The 21,019-nt window shown below is 36.3% G+C and overlaps 3 protein-coding genes and 1 pseudogene across 4 annotated transcripts; 3 read left to right on the top strand and 1 right to left on the bottom strand.

Annotated features, from left to right (window-relative positions):
* Positions 1-2,583: 2,583 nt before the first annotated feature.
* On the top strand, positions 2,584-4,983 carry LOC110772609 (subtilisin-like protease SBT4.3 pseudogene; annotated as a pseudogene).
* A 1,126-nt stretch (positions 4,984-6,109) lies between these two features.
* Positions 6,110-6,910, top strand: LOC110772608 (UPF0481 protein At3g47200-like). Its single transcript, XM_021977064.2, has one exon. The coding sequence runs from the start codon at positions 6,110-6,112 to the stop codon at positions 6,908-6,910; it is 801 nt and encodes a 266-aa protein (XP_021832756.2).
* A 3,814-nt stretch (positions 6,911-10,724) lies between these two features.
* Positions 10,725-12,905, top strand: LOC110772606 (subtilisin-like protease SBT4.13). Its single transcript, XM_021977062.2, has one exon. It carries the CDS (start codon positions 10,725-10,727, stop codon positions 12,903-12,905), a length of 2,181 nt encoding a protein of 726 aa, XP_021832754.2.
* A 1,679-nt stretch (positions 12,906-14,584) lies between these two features.
* Positions 14,585-20,077, bottom strand: LOC110772619 (Calcium-dependent ARF-type GTPase activating protein family). Of its 2 annotated transcripts, none has more exons than XM_088249570.1 (11): positions 19,745-20,077; positions 19,586-19,650; positions 19,365-19,455; positions 18,921-19,001; positions 18,173-18,257; positions 17,346-17,421; positions 16,746-16,909; positions 16,430-16,661; positions 15,488-15,604; positions 15,301-15,396; positions 14,585-15,126 (listed from the first exon to the last, which is right to left on the bottom strand). In XM_088249570.1, the coding sequence occupies exons 3-11, from the start codon at positions 19,411-19,413 to the stop codon at positions 14,845-14,847; spliced, it is 1,182 nt and encodes a 393-aa protein (XP_088105696.1). In that variant the 5' UTR covers positions 19,414-19,455; positions 19,586-19,650; positions 19,745-20,077; the 3' UTR covers positions 14,585-14,844. The 2 variants fall into 2 exon arrangements, with proteins under 2 accessions (XP_088105696.1, XP_021832765.2); XM_021977073.2 differs by having other exon boundaries at positions 19,365-19,485; positions 19,745-20,076.
* Between the last annotated feature and the right edge of the window lie 942 nt (positions 20,078-21,019).

The following is a 21,019-nucleotide window of genomic DNA, read 5'->3' as shown; positions in this document are numbered from 1 at the left end:
TTGCATTGTTTTTATTCTTCAAAACTTCATTGTTGCATCCCAAGGAAATTTTATGATTGTATCTGACACTTGTTCCTGTGGTAAATAAAACAAAACTGTGAAGGACTTGTTGCTAGAAAACCTTATTGTGATGATCCAAATTTTTTTTGTTAATCCAAGTCCTTTGGTAACAAAAGATTTGTACTTATTTCAATCTTTTGAATATAAATATGGTATAAAGAGCTTAACATATGAACCTCACACAAATTATGAAAGCATCTGAGTAATTAAACAGATCTAGATGACAACAAAGAGCTTACGTAACCTCCTTTAACTGTAGCTATAACTCAATAAGGAACAACGCGTCAATCAGAAAATCTGCAAGAATTACATGTTTCACTTTTGGCTGAAGAGAATTTCAATAGAAGCACTTAATAAACAGAACCAGCATTATGCAACTTCTATGCTGACTACAGAGTATAACATCACTGAACAAACCGATAGAGCTTTAGTTTCTTGGTGAAGAAGGTGATCCTGTTTGAATTTTGATGGCATCTGGACCTAATCTTCCTGGTAATTTTTCAAGAACTTAAAACCAAATTTGGATCTGTTTCTTACTAAAAACAACTCATCTTGCTTGAAGAGGAAGTTTAACGTCAGATATGTACGTGGCTGGTCATATTACTGCCAATAACATCACGATAATTCTGCTTTTCAAGGTATAGGCACCCTCCCAATGTGTTACATGTCCCTTCTAGAGCTTCCAATTCACTGCCTGCCAATCAGTTCTGTGTAGTAACAAAAAAAAAAAATTCTTCTGGCACATTTTAATTGTGTGTTCATCTTTTCTTCTGGCACAATTGAAATTGTGTGCTCCATTTAACTCAATAAGAATTGTTTACGTGTTAGGCACAAAAACAAGCCACACCTGAGTAAAAGTGGTCTTTATGCCCTAACAACATAACCATTTGTTTCTGCAGGTACTATTAGTCGAACGTTTCTTTTTATTTGGTCCTTCTACTAGTTCTACTGACAAGTCTTCTGTATATGCTTGTAAGGCAAGATTACTCAGATCACCATTTCCTATTTCTCAAACTGCATCTCACTTTGATCCTGGTCCATTTCCAAACCCTTCCTGAACAAGGAAACCCAAAACATACCCGAACAGATCTCAAAATAACAACATAAAAATTTGATCCTGAACTTCAGTGTGACAATATTTCAGTCATGGTCCATTTTATGTTTCACTCATGGAAAGAGCACAGATACGCTGATTATTCTTTTGTGTGTGACAGAATTATAAGCAAAAATCATGATGTTCAGTTTGTATCCACTTCTTACGAACTCCTTGGCAGTTTACTAACTGCTTGATTTCGTTTTCTTCGTGACAAACTTATTGTTTATGACAGAGGCTTACTGTAGGAGTTCATCAATAATGCAACAGAGCTTACGGCAGCAAGATTAGTTTGAGTGGTTATTGTTAGTTTGGAAGTTGGGAAGAGTTGAAACTAATTAGTTTCAGCCTTGCAGTCTAATTGGTAAATTCAAATTGTTAGTTTAATTCAAATTGTGCTTCAATGTTAAATTCTTTATTATAGTTTGTTCAATTTAATTATAGTTTTTCTTCTCTCGCCTGACGATAAATCATCTCAACTTTCACAACATCCTTTAAAAAAAATAGTCGGAACTTGATTTCCCTTTTTTTCTCTTTTCCTACATTTTTCTGCAACCAACCAAAGATAGTATCACTGAGACGTGAGAACCAGGCAAACTCTCTCTTCCACTGGACCACTTCCCTACAAATAAGAGTTTCTTCCATAAAAAATCTATGTGTTTTTTTTTTGTCAGTCTTTTGTCTTTTGGCTCTACGGCATCTATCACTATGAAAGTCATAACATTGCATTGTTATTTTTGTTAGGGCATGAGGTTATTATTCTTTTGTTAGTTTTCTTAATTTCCTGGCAACTCGACAGTTTAAGAAAACAGAGGATTCACTTTTTTTCAAATAATTTTGATGAATATGAAGTGTTTTGAGGAGAGCCTAGCTAATGAAGAGGATTAGGAGGCAGTTTAGATAACTCTATTTAGGTTGACAGCTTAAGATGTGATCATGTGTGCAATTCCAATTAAATTGGAACTGGCAAGGCCAAAACATCATAATAAATTTTATTGATTGTTGGACAACTAAAAAAATTTAAAATGAATTGTTTTCATATGATGTTTATTTTGGTGATAGTTAGGTTGTGGCTTTCTATGGATACTTTCCTACATTGCAGCAGAGCCAAATATATGTAAAATCTGAAACAATTTCTTCAAATGCTTGAATCTCTGTCATCCTACCCTACATACATGGAAAGACATATTTGAGCACGTAATCTGGGTTTGACGTGCAAAATGTGGGTTGAGTGCCGTTACTGCATGCCTCAAATTGTACATAGAGCAGGAGGAGTAGGCAAATCTTGTCTTTTGCAACATCTTTAGAAATTGTTAGGGAGCCGCGTAATCCAAATCTGTTTATGTACATATGAAATGTGCATAGCTTCCTATATGAACTTGGAAATAGGGGTTAAGGAATTAAATCATTTTTTCTTATAAGTACTCATCACCAGTTACGAATGTGATCATCGAAAGTTATGGCTAAGCATGGAGCTCTCTTGTATTCTTATGCTTTTCCTATTCTTGCACTGGCTATGAGCTTGTTGTGCAAAGCCATTGATGAAGAAGATAGAAAGGTCCATATTGTGTACTTGGGGTCACTTCCTAGTGATGAGCTTTACTCACCATTGTATCACCAACTTAGTATACTAGAAAGAGTTGTCCAGGGAAGTTCTGCTGCAAATGTGTTGGTGAGAAGTTATGGAAGGAGTTTAAATGGATTTGCTGCCAAGCTCACCAACCGAGAGAGAGAAAAGCTTGCTAACATGAAGGAAGTAGTCTCTGTCTTTCCAAGCACAACTTTCCAACTTCACACAACAAGATCTTGGGACTTTATGGGCTTCAGTGAGAGCATCCCTCGAAGCAAAACGGTTGAGAGCAACGTTGTCATGGCTGTGATTGACAGTGGAATTTGGCCTGAATCCGATAGCTTTAAAGATGATGGTTTTGGTCCTCCTCCCAAGACATGGAAAGGTGCTTGCCAAGGTGGCCAAAATTTCACTTGCAATAACAAGATTATTGGAGCTCGGTTTTACACATCAGAGAAGTCTGCAAGGGATGAAATTGGTCATGGAAGCCACACTGCCTCAACGGCAGCAGGAAATGCTGTAAAGGATGTGAGCTTTTATGGACTAGCCCGAGGTACTGCAAGAGGAGGAGTTCCTGCTGGGAGAATTGCTGCGTATAATGTCTGCACTAATCAAGGTTGCAGTTCGGTTGATCTCTTGGCTGCTTTCGACGATTGTGTTGATGATGGAGTTAGTCTCATTACAATCTCAATTGGACGTACTGTTGCAACGTCTTTTGAAACGGATCCTATAGCAATTGGTGCTTTTCATGCAATGAAGAAAGGGATACTAACTGTACAATCTGCAGGCAACAGTGGTCCTGGAAATGGTACTGTCTCAAGTGGGGCACCGTGGATTCTTACGGTTGCAGCAAGTAGCATAGATCGTAAATTCATTACCAAGGCTGTTCTTGGAAATGAAACTAATCTAGTTGGGATTTCAGTAAACTCTTTCGAATCAAATGAATCAAGTTATCCTTTGATATATGGAAAAAATGCTTCAAAACAATGCTCGGAATTCCTTGCTGGGTATTGTCTAGAAGGCTGCCTAGACCCTGATTTAGTTAAGGAAAAGATTGTGCTATGTGATTGGTCCGGTGGATATGTTGAGGCTGATCGAGCTGGCGCAAAGGGTGCAATTTTAAGCAATTCAAGAGATGTTGCATCTGTTGTCCCACTATCTGCGACCGGTTTAAACAACCGAGAGTATGCTGTGGCCAAGTCCTACCACAACTCCACCATAAATCCTCGAGCCAAGATACTAAAGAGTGAAGTCATAAAAGATCCTGCTGCACCTCGTGTCGCTTCCTTCTCTTCACGCGGTCCTAATAGAATTGTACCAGAAATTCTGAAGCCAGATATAACTGGCCCCGGGATAGATATTGTGGCTGCATATTCACCTATTGCTTCTATCTCGGCCAGCCCTTATGACGAGAGGCGTGTAAAATACAATGTACTATCTGGAACCTCCATGTCTTGCCCCCATGCTGCTGGTGTAGCTGCATATGTTAAAGAGTTCCACCCGGATTGGTCTCCAGCAGCCATAAAATCAGCTATTATGACTACAGCTTGGCCCATGAATGATACCAGCACTTCTCCTGGTGAATTTGCTTATGGATCTGGACATCTCAATCCTGTAAAGGCTATAAACCCTGGTCTTGTGTACGAAGCTTCTAAAGAAGATTACATTAAGTTCCTTTGCATGATGTTGGATGAGGAAAAAATTAGACTCATTTCGGGAGATAAGAGCACTTGCCCTACTGGCTCGGACAAAGGATCACCAAAGGATCTCAATTACCCTTCAATGGCTGCTAATGTTACATCAATGAAATTGTTTACGATCAACTTTCATAGAAGAGTTAAGAATGTTGGCCTTGCAAACTCCAATTACAAGGCATTGATTACAACAAATTCCAAAGTTGATATCAAAGTGGTGCCTGAAGTTCTTTCCTTCAAGTCCTTGAATGAGGAGAAGAATTTCACTGTAACCGTTGATGGAAGAGATATGCCAGAGGGATCGCATGTGTCTGCATCGCTGTGTTGGTACGATGGAAGTCACAACTGCATTGTTAGAAGTCCAATTGTCATAAGCAGCGTATCAGCTTGATCACAACTGCGTTGTTTGTACAATATTCAGAACCTCATTGTTGCAAAGCAAAAGAAATGTTATGATTCTATGTGACACCTTTATCAAGCTAGTTAAAATCAGAAATAAAGCAAGACATGAGGGATTTGCCTTTAGAAAAAATTAGGGCTCTCATGAGTATATCAAATTATGTGGATTTTATTAGCTTAAGAATTTCTAAAGTTCAGTTACCATTTCAGTCTAAAAGTCAAAATTCCTTATTGTAAATACTTTCATCCATATGGACCCTTGTATTTTTCATTTGCAACACAAGCCTTGAGCTCAATCTGTGTTGTGAGTTTAAATCCTTTATTGAAATCTTCTTAGGTCTGATGGAGGTGGGGAGTATAGTACTGAACTTCCGAAATTCTAATGAGATTAAACGTAAAAACGTAGTTCTTATAAAGGGAAACAAAAAAATAAAGTTGCACAAGACTAGCCATGCATTACTATCAAGAGCTTCTTTGCCTATTAAGCTCTGGTTTGATGCGTCTTAAACTGCAACTAAATCATTTCCTCTATCTGTATATCACAAGTCACCATAGGGAAAGCGTTTTGTTTCTATTCCTGATGTGAGCAGCTTCAGGATATTTGGTTCAATTAGCCCCACTTGGGGACAGAGTTGTTCCTTTAGATTAGAGGTATCAACCGGATCGGTCTGAGCACAGCCCGCTTAAGTAAGGCCCTGCACGGCATGGTCCGTATCTTTGGGTCGTGCTGGGACAAGGTAATTAGGTCCAATGGGCCAGGCTGTGACGGCCCGTTTTTAAACCCTATTTATTAAATTATACTTATTTTAGAGAAAAATAATACATAATATTATTACATATATATCTTAAATTCAAGTCCATTTCTTTTCTCTAATAATATATATTAAAAATTAATGTTTTCTTTATATATAAAATAATGAATTTTTTTTTTTCAATTTTCAATTTTTAAAACCCAAACAATAATCTAGTAATTTTCTATTTAAATGTACTTTAAATAAAGTTATTGACCTCTTTTCTTTTTCTTTTCTTTTTTTGTTAACAAATAATAAATCTTATTAGTATATACATAATTGTAAAGAAAAAATATTTAAATGAAGTTGTAAAAAAAAATTACAAAACAAAATGCAATACATAAGTCAAGTTTGGCGTGGGCCCATATCGGCCCATTAAGTGGCCCAGCATGGGCACGGCCAGAGCCCAAATTGGCTTCGGCCGTGGACTTGGGCCGGGATTGATGATTTTCCTAAATGGGCAAGCCCGACACGGCCTGTTTATTAGATGGGCCGACTCGACATGGATAACTTGTCTTCCTCGCCTCCTTCCCAGTGTATCTATAGAGTTCTCGAGAGACTACGACAGGGAGATGATAAATTCTTCACACCTCACGTAGTCTCTATTGGCCTACTTCACCATGGAAATGAACGCTTAAAGGTCATGGAGGTTCACAACAAGAGGTACCTACGGGATTTTCTAGAAAGAAGCCAACTAAGCATGGAGGATTATCTAGAGAAAGTAAAGAAGCAAGAACAAAAACTGAGAAGTTCTGATGAAGAAGCCATTGTCTTTACCAGCAATCAGTTTGTAGAAATGGTTCTAGTATATGCTGCCTTCATATTTGAGCTCTTGGTGAAGTCGAGTTTCCGAAGATTCCGAAATGAAGAAGACTGCATATGCAATAAACCATGGAGGGTCTGTGATGTATTGTCTGACCTGTGGATGCTTGAAAATCAGCTACCACTTTTCATTCTCGACGATCTCTTCGATGCAAACAATTATTTTGAATCTACTGATAAGCTTTCAATAATTTCTCTCTCGTACCTTTTACTCAATTTCAAAAAATATGGCGAGAAGACCAAAGAAGAATTGAAGGAGATTGAAGAACTTTTTTCTGGCAGAGAAAGACATCATTTTGTTGATCTTATAAGAACTCACAACTACAGAATGCAATTTCAAAAGTTAAGAGAAAGGGAAGACTCGGAGGAAATTAGAATATGTATTCTGCTACCACGTTACACTTTCATGTCCACCCAGTATGACCGAGTTAAATCAAGCAGGTCTCAAATTTCAAGTGGGCCGAAATCAAAGCTTATTTGAAATTCAATTTGATCGTTATCATGGGATTCTTACGATTCCAAAGTTGAGAATCAACGATTTTGCAGAGGTGTTCATTAAAATGCGATTGCATATGAGCAATGCCACTACAAGGACGAGACTTACATAAGAGCATCTCCACCCATAAGGGCTAAGTCTAGGGCAAGGGCAAGCAAGGGCTGCCACTATTCACGTGAATAGTGTCAGCCTTGCCATTTGTGGTTCCACCCATGAGGGCTAAGTCTAGGGCAAGTCTAAGGTAAATACTATTCATTGTACTTTATTTCCTATTTTTTTATACTTTAAACCATTAATTTTGAGATATGAGGAGATGAATTTGTATAGAGTTTTTGGTGTGAGAAGTAACGAATATGCCTAGGTATTTATTAACAAAAATTCTGAAATTTTTGGTTTTTTTTTTTCCTTTTTTTCCATTTTTTTTCAAATTTTTTTGGTTTCTGACGTCATTATGACATCAGCATTGCATCATTCTGCCCAAGTAGCAGCTCGGGCTGAATTTCCCCGTGGGCTTGCCTAGGCTCGTGGGACCCAGCTATTGCCAGGGCCAGCCTTGTGCGTTGGAGCTATCTTGGGTTGCCTTAGGGGGCCTTTTGCTCGATTTTGGGTGAGCGCTGGAGCTGCTCTAAGTGAATGTTTTTTGTTCATGGATTGCTTAGTGAATACCCCAAGGGATGTGAAGCTGCTAGTGGAGAATGGCATCGTTGAACATGGCCTTTGTGAGGAAGAACAAGTGGCTACTCTCTTTAATAGAATTGGAAAGGGGGTTGATATAAAAAGCAGTAGTTTTGTTGAGGTTTGTGATGATCTCAACAAAATTCTACCAAAATCCCTGGAACAAATGGAAGGAAATTCGAAGCAAAATATATCCACTCGCCTTGGGCAATTATTTCTCTCATTGTAGCAAGTAATTTTTGGGTGTTCCGGGTACACCATGTGGCTGGTGTACCATCCAATAGACGGAGAACATATGGAATATTTCCAATGCAGCCTACCACATGTAATACAAAGAAATGCAGTAAGTTGGACAATAATTCCACATGTCCTACGTTTATTGAATGGTACACCAGCCACGTGGAGTACCCGGAACATATAAAAATTTCTCTTTCTCATCATATTAATTGTCATACAGACAACGCTCTATTATTTCTATTAAGCATCAATGACAACAGTCTCTCTATCCAAAGTATTCTACTTATCCGCTTTAAATAGTTAGGAAACATTTTCCTTCAACTTGAAGGGCATTATCCATATTGATATATTACTTTAGCAATTGTTAATTAATAAGATCAAAACGAACTGGGCTCGAACACGGTCTGCTTAAGTAAGGCCCGGCATGGAACGTTTTGTATCTTTAGGCCATGCCGGGATGAGGTAATTAGGTCTAATGGCTAAGCCCATGGGCCATCGTGGGCCATGCAGGCCCAAAATCCAATAGCCGGCCCATTTAAAGCTCATTTATTAAATTATACTTGTTTTAGAGAAAAATAATACATAATATTATTACATATATATCTTAAATTCGAGTATATTTCTTTTCTCTAATAATATATATTAAAAATTAATGTTTTATTTATATATAAAAAATTATAATTTTATTTTTCAAGTTTTAATTTTTAAAACCCAAACAATAATCTAGCAATTTTCTATTTAAATGTACTTTAAATAAAGTTATTGACCACTTTTTTTTTTTTTAACAAATAATAAATCTTATTAGTATATACATAATTGTAAAAAATATTTAAATGAAGTTGTAAAAAAAATTACAAAAAAATGCAATACATAAGTCAAATTTGGCGTGGGCCCATATCGGCTTGTTTAGTGGCCCAGCATGAGCACGGCTTGAGTCCATATGGGCGGGCCAGGCACGGCCCGTTTATTAAATGGGCCCACTCTAAACAGGGTAGGCCGGCCTAGCACAACTCGTTTGACACCTCTACTTTAGATGTCCAAAGTGTTGTTTTACATGATAATCTAAAAGAGGAAGTGTATATTGACCCAATTGCACTAAATTTGGTATGTAAAATACCAAAATAAATTAGGAGCTTTCATTTTAACACACTATATAATTATAATTATACCAAAAAGGGTATATTTATCTTTTCAATGATTAATGTAAGGTGGGCCAACGGATTTGGATCTCCTCTTTGGCAAAATCCAAAACAAAATTTCATTCCTAGGTATTAAAACCCAAACAGAAATATTGCTTGTCTCAAATACTAATTAGTAAGGATAGTTATGTCTAATACCTAATTTTTCTAATTAAATTTGACGGCTTTCTATGGACTCAAACAAGTTCCTAAAACTTGGTTTGACAGCTCAACTTTTGACATTTGGTTTCGTAGAATCTACGGCTGCTTTCATAATCTCTCACCGTTTTATTATGTGATGTGCATGTTTTCACAACTCCTAAATCATGATATTTCCAGACCTGGCTCTTGCATCAAATCCTATGTGTCATTCCTTGAAAAAGAACATAGAGAGATATGCATGTACAGTTAAGGAAAGAAAAAGAATAGTAAAATAACAGCAGCTCGCCTTCCTGGTGAAACAAATTATTTACAGGCTTCCACTATCATTGCTTAGTGAGTAACCTAAGCATATTGTATGATTGTATGGAACAGTATGAAGTAATGAGAATTCTGATCCACATATGTCTACTTGTGTAACCTCACAAATTTATTAAATTTTATATATTTGATTTTGGTATAGATTTTAGATATGAACAAAAATAACCACAAAAAGTAACCTTTTCATAAAATCGCATTATATCATTTCGATAAAATTAAATGACTGAAAGGGTAAGACTATTTCAACATTTTCTATGATCATCCTTATTTTAGGTATATTTGAGTGGCTTAGATTTAATGAAATGCGGGTAAATATATGGGACCTAAATGCAAAATCTCGGGATTTTAGACGAAATATTGTCATTTTGAATATTTAGGATTAATAGTGAAAATAATTACATGGAAGAAGGGATGATATACTAATTAAATTATGGATTTTTGCAAAGAATAATAAAAGGATCTTCACAACAAAGCACCAATTGTTTGAACCTGACCTTCTTCTTGGTGATAGTTAGTTGACGTCTATCTGTGCATTCTTTTTTATTACATAGAATCTGAATATTCAAAACTACACATAAGCCGGATATGTATAGAATCTGAATATTTGGAATGTTTAAATTTTTTTGCATCCTACATGGAAATAAATTAATTTGCCTGTAACGTACTTCAGGAGAGTCAAATCCAGATATGTTAACATGGATCTCGAGCCTCTGCATTTAACCATAGTGCATTTACCCGCATTTCATAAAATCTGGACCATTCAACTGATCCAATGCTTGTGAGTATGCCATATCAGCTACAATAAGTATGTTTCCTTTTTTATTTAACTGACGATGTTAAGTCCCTTTGACAGAAAAAATAAATAAATAAAATCTCTTCATCTCCATCTCTCATCTTGCCTATCGCTCTCTTCATTCTTCCTCTGAAATGCGGGTAAATGCACTACCACTGTGGCTAAATGCAGAGACTTGGGATCATGAATTGCGGGTAAAGGAATTGGATCGTTGTTAACATATATGGGATTTGCATTAGCTTATCTCCACTTGGAAAGTTTGCCAACGAATAACCTCAATTCCAAAGATGAATTCACTATTAAAGGAATAAAATCAGGATGTTTAATGGAGATGAGAGAGGAAATAAAATCAGGATTTTTAATGGAGATGCGATTTTTGTGTCCTTCATCTCACTATAAAGTACTCTTGACCTGCACTGTTTTGTAGCATTGAACAATGGCTAAGCATGGAGCTCTCCTGTTTTCTTATGCTTTCTCCATTCTCGTTTTCGCTACGAGCTTATCGTGCAAAGCCATTGATTCGGAAGATAGAAAGACATATATTGTGTACCTGGGGTCACTTCCTCATGATGATTTGTTCTCCCCATTGTCTAACCAAATTGGTATACTAGAAAGAGTCGTACAGAAAACTTCGGCTGCAAATTTCTTGCTCACAAGCTACAAAAGGAGCTTCAATGGATTTGCTGCCAAGCTCACTGAGCAAGAAAGAGAAAGGCTTGCTGGCTTGAAGGAAGTTGTCTCTGTCTTTCCAAGCAGAACATTCCAACTTCAAACAACAAGATCTTGGGACTTTCTTGGTCTCAATCAGACAGCCAAACGAAACGCTACTGTCGAGAGTAATACTATTATTGGTGTGATTGACAGTGGAATCTCGCCTGACTCAGAGAGCTTTAATGATGAAGGTTTTGGTCCAGCTCCCAAGAAATGGAAAGGTGTTTGTAAAGGTGGCCAAAATTTCACTTGCAACAACAAGATCATTGGAGCTCGGTATTACACTGATGCTGGCGCAAGTGATGCAGTTGGTCATGGAACTCACACTGCCTCAACCGCTGCAGGAAACCCCGTAAAGGATGTGAGCTTTTATGGACTAGCACAAGGTACAGCAAGAGGTGGAGTTCCCTCAGCGAGAATTGCTGCATATAAAGTCTGCAGTGTTGCAGGTTGCCCTACAGAGGCGATAATGAAAGGTTTTGATGATGCTATCGCTGATGGAGTTGACATCATTACAATTTCAATTGGAGCCGGAAGTTCAGCTCCTTTCCAGCAGGATCCTATAGCAATCGGTGCTTTTCATGCAATGGAGAAAGGGATACTAACCTTACAATCTGCAGGCAACAGTGGTCCTGAAGCGGGCAGCGTATCAAGTGTGGCACCATGGATGCTCGCGGTTGCAGCGAGTAGCACTGATCGTCGAATCATTGACAAGATTGTTCTTGGAAATGGAAAGACAATTGTTGGGAGTTCAGTTAACTCTTTCGAGTTAAATGGAACAAGTTTTCCGTTGGTATATGGAAAAGATGCTTCAAGTCAATGCGTTGACTCCGATGCAAGGCAATGTGTAGCCGGTTGCCTAGACGCCAATTTAGTTAAGGGAAAGATTGTGCTATGTGATCTGGCTGGTGGCAATGCTGAGGCTCATCAAGCTGGTGCACTAGGTTCAATTTTGAACACTTCCAAACCTGATGTTGCTTTTGTTGACCCACTACCTGCATCTGGTTTAGTCAGCCAAGACTATGATGTGGTCAAGTCCTACCTCAAATCCACCAAACGTCCTCGAGCCAACATACTAAAAAGTGAAGCCATAAAAGATGATGGTGCACCTGTTGTTGCTTCCTTCTCTTCACGAGGACCTAATCAAATTGTACCTGAAATTATTAAGCCCGATATAAGTGCCCCAGGGATAGATATTTTGGCTGCGTATTCGCCTCTTGCTCCTATCACAAGTAGCACTGCAGATGAAAGGCGTGTAAAATACAGTATACTATCTGGAACCTCCATGTCTTGCCCGCATGTTGCTGGTGTAGCTGCATATATTAAGACATTCCACCCTGACTGGTCTCCTGCAGCCATCAAATCATCCATCATGACTACTGCATGGACCGTGAATGATACCAAAACTTCCCCTGCTGAATTTGCTTATGGATCTGGACATATCAATCCTCTAAAGGCTATTAACCCCGGCCTTGTGTTTGAAGCTTCTAAAGAGGATTACATTAAGTTTCTCTGCTCGGTCTTGGATGAGGGGAGCGTTAGACTTATATCCGGAGATAGCAGCTCTTGCCCTGCAGGGTCCGCCAAAGTATCACCAAAGGATCTCAATTACCCTTCACTGGCTGCCAATGTTAAACCGAGCACTTCATTTACGATCAATTTTCATAGAACAGTTAAAAATGTTGGCCTTACAAACTCCACTTACAAGGCAAATATCCTCTCAAGTTCCGAAGTTGACATCAAAGTTGTGCCTGATGTTCTTTCCTTCATGTCCTTGAATGAGGAGAAGACCTTCGATGTGACCGTGGTTGGAAGAGGCATACCAGAAGGATCACATGTATCTGCGTCGCTGGTCTGGACGGATGGTACTCATAGCGTTAGAAGTCCAATTCTTGTAGCAGTGTAGAAGCTTAATCACAATTCACATAGGGCTCCATTGTTGAAAATAAAACAAAGCTTTTGATTGTATCTCACACATTTGTCAAACTAGTTTAGTTGTTGAAATAAATATAGCCAAACTTAGGAGCACTGTTTCTTGTAAATCTGATTGTGATTATCTAAGTGAAGAAAGTTTTGTTTTTCTTTAAATCCCAATGGCTCATCTGGTAACCTTTTACAATTGAAGGGAGAGTGTATAAGTGGGAGAACAGTTATTTTCAAAAAGGAAAAAGAAAAGAATGAAAAGTTATAGACTTCTGTTTCTAAAGACAAGAAGATGAGCATAATTCTCTGGTATTGCTTATCTAATTACTTTCATCAATGTACCTTCTGAGTCCTAATTTGTTATACGGTGAGCCTAATTGTGAGGCTGAAATTTCTCTTCTGTGACTTGAAGTTGATTGTTCGAAACGAAAAGAACGTCTCAGCAAACCAGAGTAAGCTGTGCCATCTAACCCCTCTCCTACCTGATACAATTCTTTTTTACTGTGACAGCCTCCATGCTTGATATAATTCATTAGTTAGTAAATCATAACCTATGGATTTCTAATAGACGACTTAGATTAGAAACCAAGGATTGCCTTAGATAAGGATAGGATCCAAATTCCAATTCCATTACAATAGGTAAGTATAGACCTTTTTAGGGAACAAAACAACTGTTGAATATTGCTTTCCATTTTATCCTCTACTACTTCCAGAAAGTGGAGGATTCAATTTGTAAATATCTTTAAACTTTTACCATTACTACAGAAAAATTTAGAAGTTAAAAGGAAGTTTAGAAAGCAGGGTAATACCTGGTATATGCCTAGAGATGCTGTTCTTGAAATTATTATTATGACAGAAATATTGTAAATGAGAACCTTGACGGTACGAAGGAAAAAACTTTATTAATCAATCAATTGCAAGCATGCATGGGGATGTAACACCTAATCCCGCATAACAAAACCATTGTGAAAAAGGACATCCTGGATAAAATCAGGGGCACCTCATGTCAACATTTCAATCCTTTCCCAGATATTCAACTAGTAGTACAACATTTCAATTTTTTCTTTCCCTAATGTTACTATGCTTTCCTTACAAACTATTGGGACACGAAAAAGGGTGTTCTTGGAATGGAACCACTTGTATTCATCTCATGGTTCGAGTCTTCACTATTTTGGATACAATATTGATTTAAATTTGCTGGAAGTTCTTCATTTCAAGTACGTTGATACAATATTGGTTAGTTTATCTAATCATGGTCAGCATGTGCACTGGTTTTCTTTTCTTCTGTTTTGCATCATGTTCTTCCCTTACTCCTTGTCTAGGTTTTAAGCCAGTCCCAAATTCTCGGTTTTAGATTTTAGGTTTAAAATCTCGAGTTTTGGGCGCCCCAAATTCAAGAGTTAACCAAAAATATAAGCAAATTTAATCACTAAACCAAATGAGCAAGTCAGCATGCCGATCAGTTCTTAGGGGGAGGAACTTCTACCGGAGAGTAAAAATGATCCACCTATGGTTCGACCTGAAGCAGTCGGCTTGTATTCAGAATACTTACTTTTTAAGAGAGAATTACCAAATGCCAGAGCAATGACTGAATCCCCAACCTCGATTTACTAACTTCAAGTCAAGTAAATGTCGATTGATAAATTTCCAATTTCCCCAAACTGAACAACGTTTTGAAATTTTATAGAAAATAAAAATCAAATCCATCACTGGGAGTTAAAAATTAATGTTTTGAAATTTTCCTAAACTTCTGATCTACACATAAAAAAGGAAAAAAAAAAAAAACTAGAGTAATATACAGCCAAGACTTGCTTGACACGGCTATCAATACAATGACTTCTACAATATAACATACATCTATCATGGTGACCTCAGAATCATAATGGCCACCTGAGTTTCATTTCCTTAACTTTCTATTCCAGCTATTGATTAAGAGGAACACATTCAAGCTCAATCTCCAGTACACCCCTCTCAACATTCTGCAGCCTGAGAGTGATTTGCTGTCTTACTTTCCCATCTACTAGGTTGATGACACCGTCTTTTACCAGTGTATTTTCTTTGCTGGCTACCCACTTTCCAAGCTGCATCGGCTCATTGATCATGGACTTCTCATAGGCTATGGCAGCACTCACCAGAGGTTGAATGTCAATTTCAGCCTCACCCATAAAATCATCAGTTGTGAATGTATCTTTGTCATACACCAGCTGAATGTTATCATCCAAATAATAACTTCAGAAATTTTATTGAAAAGCAAGATGCAAAGCACTTAAACATCATAATCAATAGCAAGGGAATTCTTGTGATACAACACTACTGTCTATATTATTAATGATAAATCAAGTGAAAAACAGAGAAACTATTTTCAGAGTATAACTTACCACTTTTAGAGGAGGAATGTGTTCAGGAATTGACAGCATCAGGCTCTCATTCCATACTGGATTTAAGTTGTTTTTTATAACACGTGTCTTCACTGACTGCAACAAATATTCAAGGAACATTGCATTATGAGTTTATGAAAAAGTTGAATTCATCTCATCCATAACAGCTTAAGTAGAAGAGACTTACTTGGTGACCCAATGCCAGGATGACGTAGGGGTCACTAGTCATCACATCCCGTACAACTAGGTTGGTTCCTCTAACCACATTCACCTTAACTAATCCAACAAATTCAACCATACCTGCCTATAATGTACACTTGAAGCAGTAAGATACTACCCATATGAACAAAAATTTAAAATCTATACAAGAAATTCTAATTAGTCTTATACTTTCCTCCTTTTTGTTTGTCATCAATTAAAAGTTCTGGTTCAAATTTAAAGAAGAATATTTTCCTTTTTGTCAAATCAATTCCTTATTTCCCTTCACAACAATGTGGAAGCATAGAAATTGATCATGACTAGGACCATGAAGTGAAGACTAAAGCCATGCATGGATTTTGCACATGCATATATGTGTATCTAACTCATGCACTACAATTATGCCGTACCTTCATTTTGATGGGGAAATAATCTATGAGTATATGTGCATGTGCAGGTGATTGTGTATGTGTTTGAGTAATCACAGCTCTAATTTACAATTATTTTGTAGTAACAAAAAATTTCAACAAATATAATAATATTCTTTACACAGGAATATCTGAAACATACTTGTCTTTTTAAAGTTTCTTTTATATATGCATGGCACTTATCAAAGTTCAACATGAACGCATACACTATATTTAGGACAAGTCAGTGCAAATTTGGAGATTGAAAATCATCAAACTATAAGGAAAGATAAGGAAAACCTCACATATGCCAAAGTTATAAACATTTAAAAGTTCTGAATGACTACGCCTTTTGTAGATGTAATTAAAGAAAAAAAAGAAATGTAACTTGACACGTTTTTTCAGAAACAATGTGGATGTCATAGTAGCACATAAGCACCTCACTCCAAAGAGAGTAAGGGTATCAAAGCAATTTAGAAATAACATGATGAAACAAAACACTGATTGAATAGAAAGGCCATTACCATTGGCATTGAGATGCTCTTCTTCGAAGTCTTATGTTCAGAGTCTTTTCTTCCCCAGCTGTTACGAAATGCCTGCCCAATACGATGTTTTGTTGGTTGTTTCTCATACTGTTTCTTATCTTGGGTAGAATTATTGGTTGAATTGCTAGAAGGTGACTTCTTATGAGAAGGCGGAAAAGGACAGGACATATTTTCATTGGGGTTTAAAAAGTCTAACAGCTCATATTTTCTCCTGAGAATTCAAGAAGTAAATTTTTGATTTAGAATGGTACAGATTTGAATACAGCACTATGAAAAGTTTTGTACTTAGCATTACCTAATAAAATAAAAGCGCTCCTCTATAGAAGAATCTGGTTTTGGTTTTTTGATATTTTCTGGCAAGCAAGCTTCATACTTCTTATTTACAGCAACGTTTCCTCCCATACTTGCCAAGATATCAACTTCTTCATCTGTCCATTCATCTAGCTTCACTGATACAACCTAGCATATTTTCAGATCAGATTAGAATATCCCAGAGAGAGAGGTCAAAGTAGGAAAGTAACCAATGATATTTCAAAAGAAGCATTTTAAAAAGGCTGAAAACATGCAAGGAATATACTTATGAAATTCTTTTATCATTAAGGTAGGTTTCCCTATCCACTAACTGCTTTTGCAGCAAAGTTCATAGCAGGGACCAACCTGCTTCAACCAAATTAACCCCAAAGACCCATACCACAAGGGATCACATCAAGGGGACAACCCATGCAGTTGGGATGAGGCTTGTACATCCAGGAACTAAATGCGCAGGGTCACTCTTTTATGTTTACAAAACATTTATTTCTCCAATAATCAAATTTTCACGCAATACAATGTTTAGATAAAGCCAAAACAAGGTTGCATATCGGTTATTATTAAGAAACATAGATCAGAGCCATACCTTCGAGATATGCACTCCCAGGCTTCTATGTACACCAGAACACTTTATACAAATAAATACTCCAAAGCTTAAAGATCTGATATAACCAATAGCTACAGTCAAAATAGAATGCAAGAGACAAAGATAATCATGACTTACAGACATCTAGGAAGAAGTAGTTGATGCAGACATTTTAAACAAGAGGTTATTTCATTTAGAAAATTTCAGAACTATTGTTGCATACAAAAATAAGCATGCATGCATGCATTAATGTTGTAAAAACGATTGCAGCACTAGAAAGATATCATAGTCATTGAGCTCAATAAAAAGATAATGACTAACAGAGGAGAAAGATGAATTAAAAGATAATCACTAGTTATCACTTTGGAAGCTTTCAGAAACTTTCAAAAGCAGACATGCATTTGCTCATATGTTGAATATTTATTGAGCACGTGATAGAGAACATAAGATACTAATAATTTCTAGGCTCAAAAGAATCCAACTGCTTCAAAGAAAGTAGAAAACTGGAATTTGGTTGCAGAGGAGCTTTGGAATATGGAAACTAGTTAAATTCATGTTTGAGTTCATGCAAACAAAGCTGCACTTAAGTAGAGTTTTTTTTTATGAGAACATATTCTGATATTTACATATCTCATCCAACTCAATATGAAGAAAAAATATAAAATTAGCAACATAACTCATAGTGAACAGGAAAAGACATGACCAGGTGAGATACTAAAACAACTTTTATTTGTTCAAAATAACTTCATATTAAGTTTGCTTCAGTAGTTATTGAAAAAAGCAGGATCGATGATAAAATTTTCTCTTCATGCAAATATGATACTTACACCCATTTTGGATCTACAGATCCACAATCTGCACAGGACCTATTGGCAGATTGATGCAACAAAATCTCCAGCCTTTCTTGTGGACCTGTTCAATGAGCTATAGGAGTTACAAAAGATACAATATGCCCTTATCGAGAATGTCACAGGGAGATCCACAACAAACAAAGACATAACAAACATAAAAAAATAAAAATAAAAACATTTGTATATTAGGTAGACTAGAGAGCTTGCTGGTGCAGAACTCAATTTTCAGGATGTATTAATTCAACTGGTACATGATTTTGAGGTATTTATAACACTCGAGTTTTTTAGAGGCTGAATGCATCTCTCATATTCCCACTTAAACTATCGACGCAGTAAACCTTCTATATGAGCCTCATACATTCTTTGCACATATTATCTTTTCTTCTTTTTTCCGTTCACATGGTCTCCACTAAGGTAAAGTTGAGACATGAATAAATTGGATCATCCCTGAGCTATCTATATATCATTTCGTACTTTTAATTAACTGCATCAACCAGCCTGATTTGAAATGTTCCTTGGAACAACTCATACTGTATGTTTATAAATAATTCCTTATATCAGAGTCCTATCTATTTCAAATGGTGTACTGCACCCTTAAGAAACTTAACTTGAGTAAATTGTACGTGTCACTAACTATGCTAACATATCCAGAAAACAGAAAAGCTTGGCAAGTCAGAACACAACAGATTTAAAACAAGTAATTGATAAAAAGGCTATAGCGTACCAGATTGTGCTCGTCGGTCACTTGGGCATCTCCAAGTCGGTGTGTCTGAACATAAGAGATCATATAGGCAAGAACTTGATCCTACAAATGCAACGCGTTCAATTAACTAATGAACTGCTAATACAAATTCAATTGTACAACACACTGCAATCACTTCATCAAGTTTCGTACTGTAGAAAAATATGTTTAATATCAAGAAGTACATCAATAACGGTTGGCAAGCATGGAGAAGCATCATGATGCTGAGAAATGAAATCGTATTTGCACTTGAAAGTTCCAATATAAAATGTTGACCAAAAGCATTTTTTCATTCCAAGAATCATACTTTCACATGGAAAATTTATCACTTTTCATTATTATTCATCATGTAATGTCAGAGGTCTAAATGAAGTTGCAGGATACATCTTCTCATATATTGAAAATCATTCCAAAATACATTTATACCTGAAACATTGTTGGGACCAGAATTATCTTGCTGGGTAGACATCTCCATCCTCTAATGATTCAGACCCAAATCATGAAAGGGGGCTACAATCTGAGAACAGCCATTTTATCAGCAATTTCTCTGCATCCAATGGATTCAATTAACAAAAATTCAAATGTAAACAACATTTATATTGGAAAACCCATGACAGATAAAACAAAGACTTCAAATGGGTTCTTACAAATTGAAATATACGACACAAAACAAAACTTGATGTTCTTTATCCGAACAAGAAGGGGTTCTTCTCTGCATCAAACAAAAAGGAGCCAAGTCAAACAATTTGGGAGATTTTAAATTTATAAATTATTAGCCAAATAAGCTAACCAGACGGGGTCCTTACAGATTGAGAAACAAACGTTGACAAAAAATGCATACAGATTGAACCTCAAAAACTGGATATTGGATTGGAAAACAAAGGGGAAAAGGAATAAAAAAATGGTGGGTAGGCCAGGAATGAAAATAATATTATTTTATCTTTATGGAATTTTGGGAAAAAACAAAACACAGATCCGGGGAGAGAATGATGAGAGCAATCTGCATTTGGCCTTCGTCAATTTTTTTCTTAATTCTTTTTTCTCTTTTTAATTTTGTATTTAATAACATTTTAAAGATACAGTTTTTTTGTTTTTTTTCCCCTTGCTTTTTTGTTAATAGAACGGACCCTCTAGATCTAAACTGCCATAAATGAAAGAGTAATGCTATCCAAACAGAGTGGCATGAAAAACAAATAAACAGAGTTTGGCATTATTTACCAAAAAGAAAAGAAAAAAAAAAAACAGAGACTGGCTTTTGTTTTTTTATATATAACAATAATAGAAAAAAGTCAAGGTGATAAAATCAGCTCACTTTTGTTTTTTTGCTAAGGTTCTAGAACATTATGAAGTTTTTTTTTTTGGAGGAAATTATGAAGAGTGATTAAGCAACAGGTTTACGGACTGATTTTGTTTTACTCCACAAAACTAAACCTAAAAGCCATAGGACACCCAAGACCTAAACATCAAAATTAACTGAGGAAACAACATTAGAAGGACAATTGTAAGACTAGAAAGTAGGTTGATCAAGATAATATTCATTTTAGTCACATCTGTTGTAAAATTAGCCTCATAATAAAAACTTGGCGAACTTCCTCAATATGACCCACAAAATGGTAAATATCTCAAATAGTAGATCAAAGCAAGGTATTAAATATCGATAATATCCTCGATATTATTCCGATAATATCTTATTTTTTGGGGTCCGATATTTTAACAACTAACCATAGTGTTATCGTCAATATATCAATATTATCCCGATATTATCCCAATAATATCGGGAAGATATTTTCAACATTTTTATGAATAATTTGGGCAATATATCGAGATATTATCGATAATATCCCGATACGAAACCCAAAAATATTTATATACATGGTATTTGTGAAAACCATTTTACTCCTTCAACGCCTTAACCACCATATCACTTATGTTTTTGTGAAAATACTAAAATATATATATATATATATATATATATATATACATGGTTTTGTTTTGAATTCTTTTTGCAAAAAACAAATTTTCACATGAGATGAGTAGTAACTATGGTTATACTCATAACTAATCATTTCCCTACCCTTCAT

The sequence above is a fragment of the Prunus avium genome, chromosome 2, assembly GCF_965620075.1.
Source record: "Prunus avium chromosome 2, drPruAviu1.hap1.1, whole genome shotgun sequence".
In the NCBI taxonomy this organism is placed as follows: domain Eukaryota; kingdom Viridiplantae; phylum Streptophyta; class Magnoliopsida; order Rosales; family Rosaceae; genus Prunus; species Prunus avium.
Note: the sequence above shows the minus strand (reverse complement) of the source record. Positions and strands in the feature narration are given on the sequence as shown.

Excerpts from the sequence above, each read along its gene's own strand:
- LOC110772608 (XM_021977064.2), top strand. The coding sequence starts at position 6,110 with ATGGATAACTTGTCTTCCTCGCCTCCTTCCCAGTGTATCTATAGAGTT.
- LOC110772606 (XM_021977062.2), top strand. The coding sequence starts at position 10,725 with ATGGCTAAGCATGGAGCTCTCCTGTTTTCTTATGCTTTCTCCATTCTC.
- LOC110772619 (XM_088249570.1), bottom strand. The coding sequence starts at position 19,413 with ATGGAGATGTCTACCCAGCAAGATAATTCTGGTCCCAACAATGTTTCA. Across the intron at positions 16,910-17,345 it reads TGGGAGTGCATATCTCGAAG|GTTGTATCAGTGAAGCTAGA; the intron begins GTATGGCTCTGA and ends AAAATATGCTAG. Across the intron at positions 15,605-16,429 it reads AGAGCATCTCAATGCCAATG|GCAGGTATGGTTGAATTTGT; the intron begins GTAATGGCCTTT and ends TGTACATTATAG.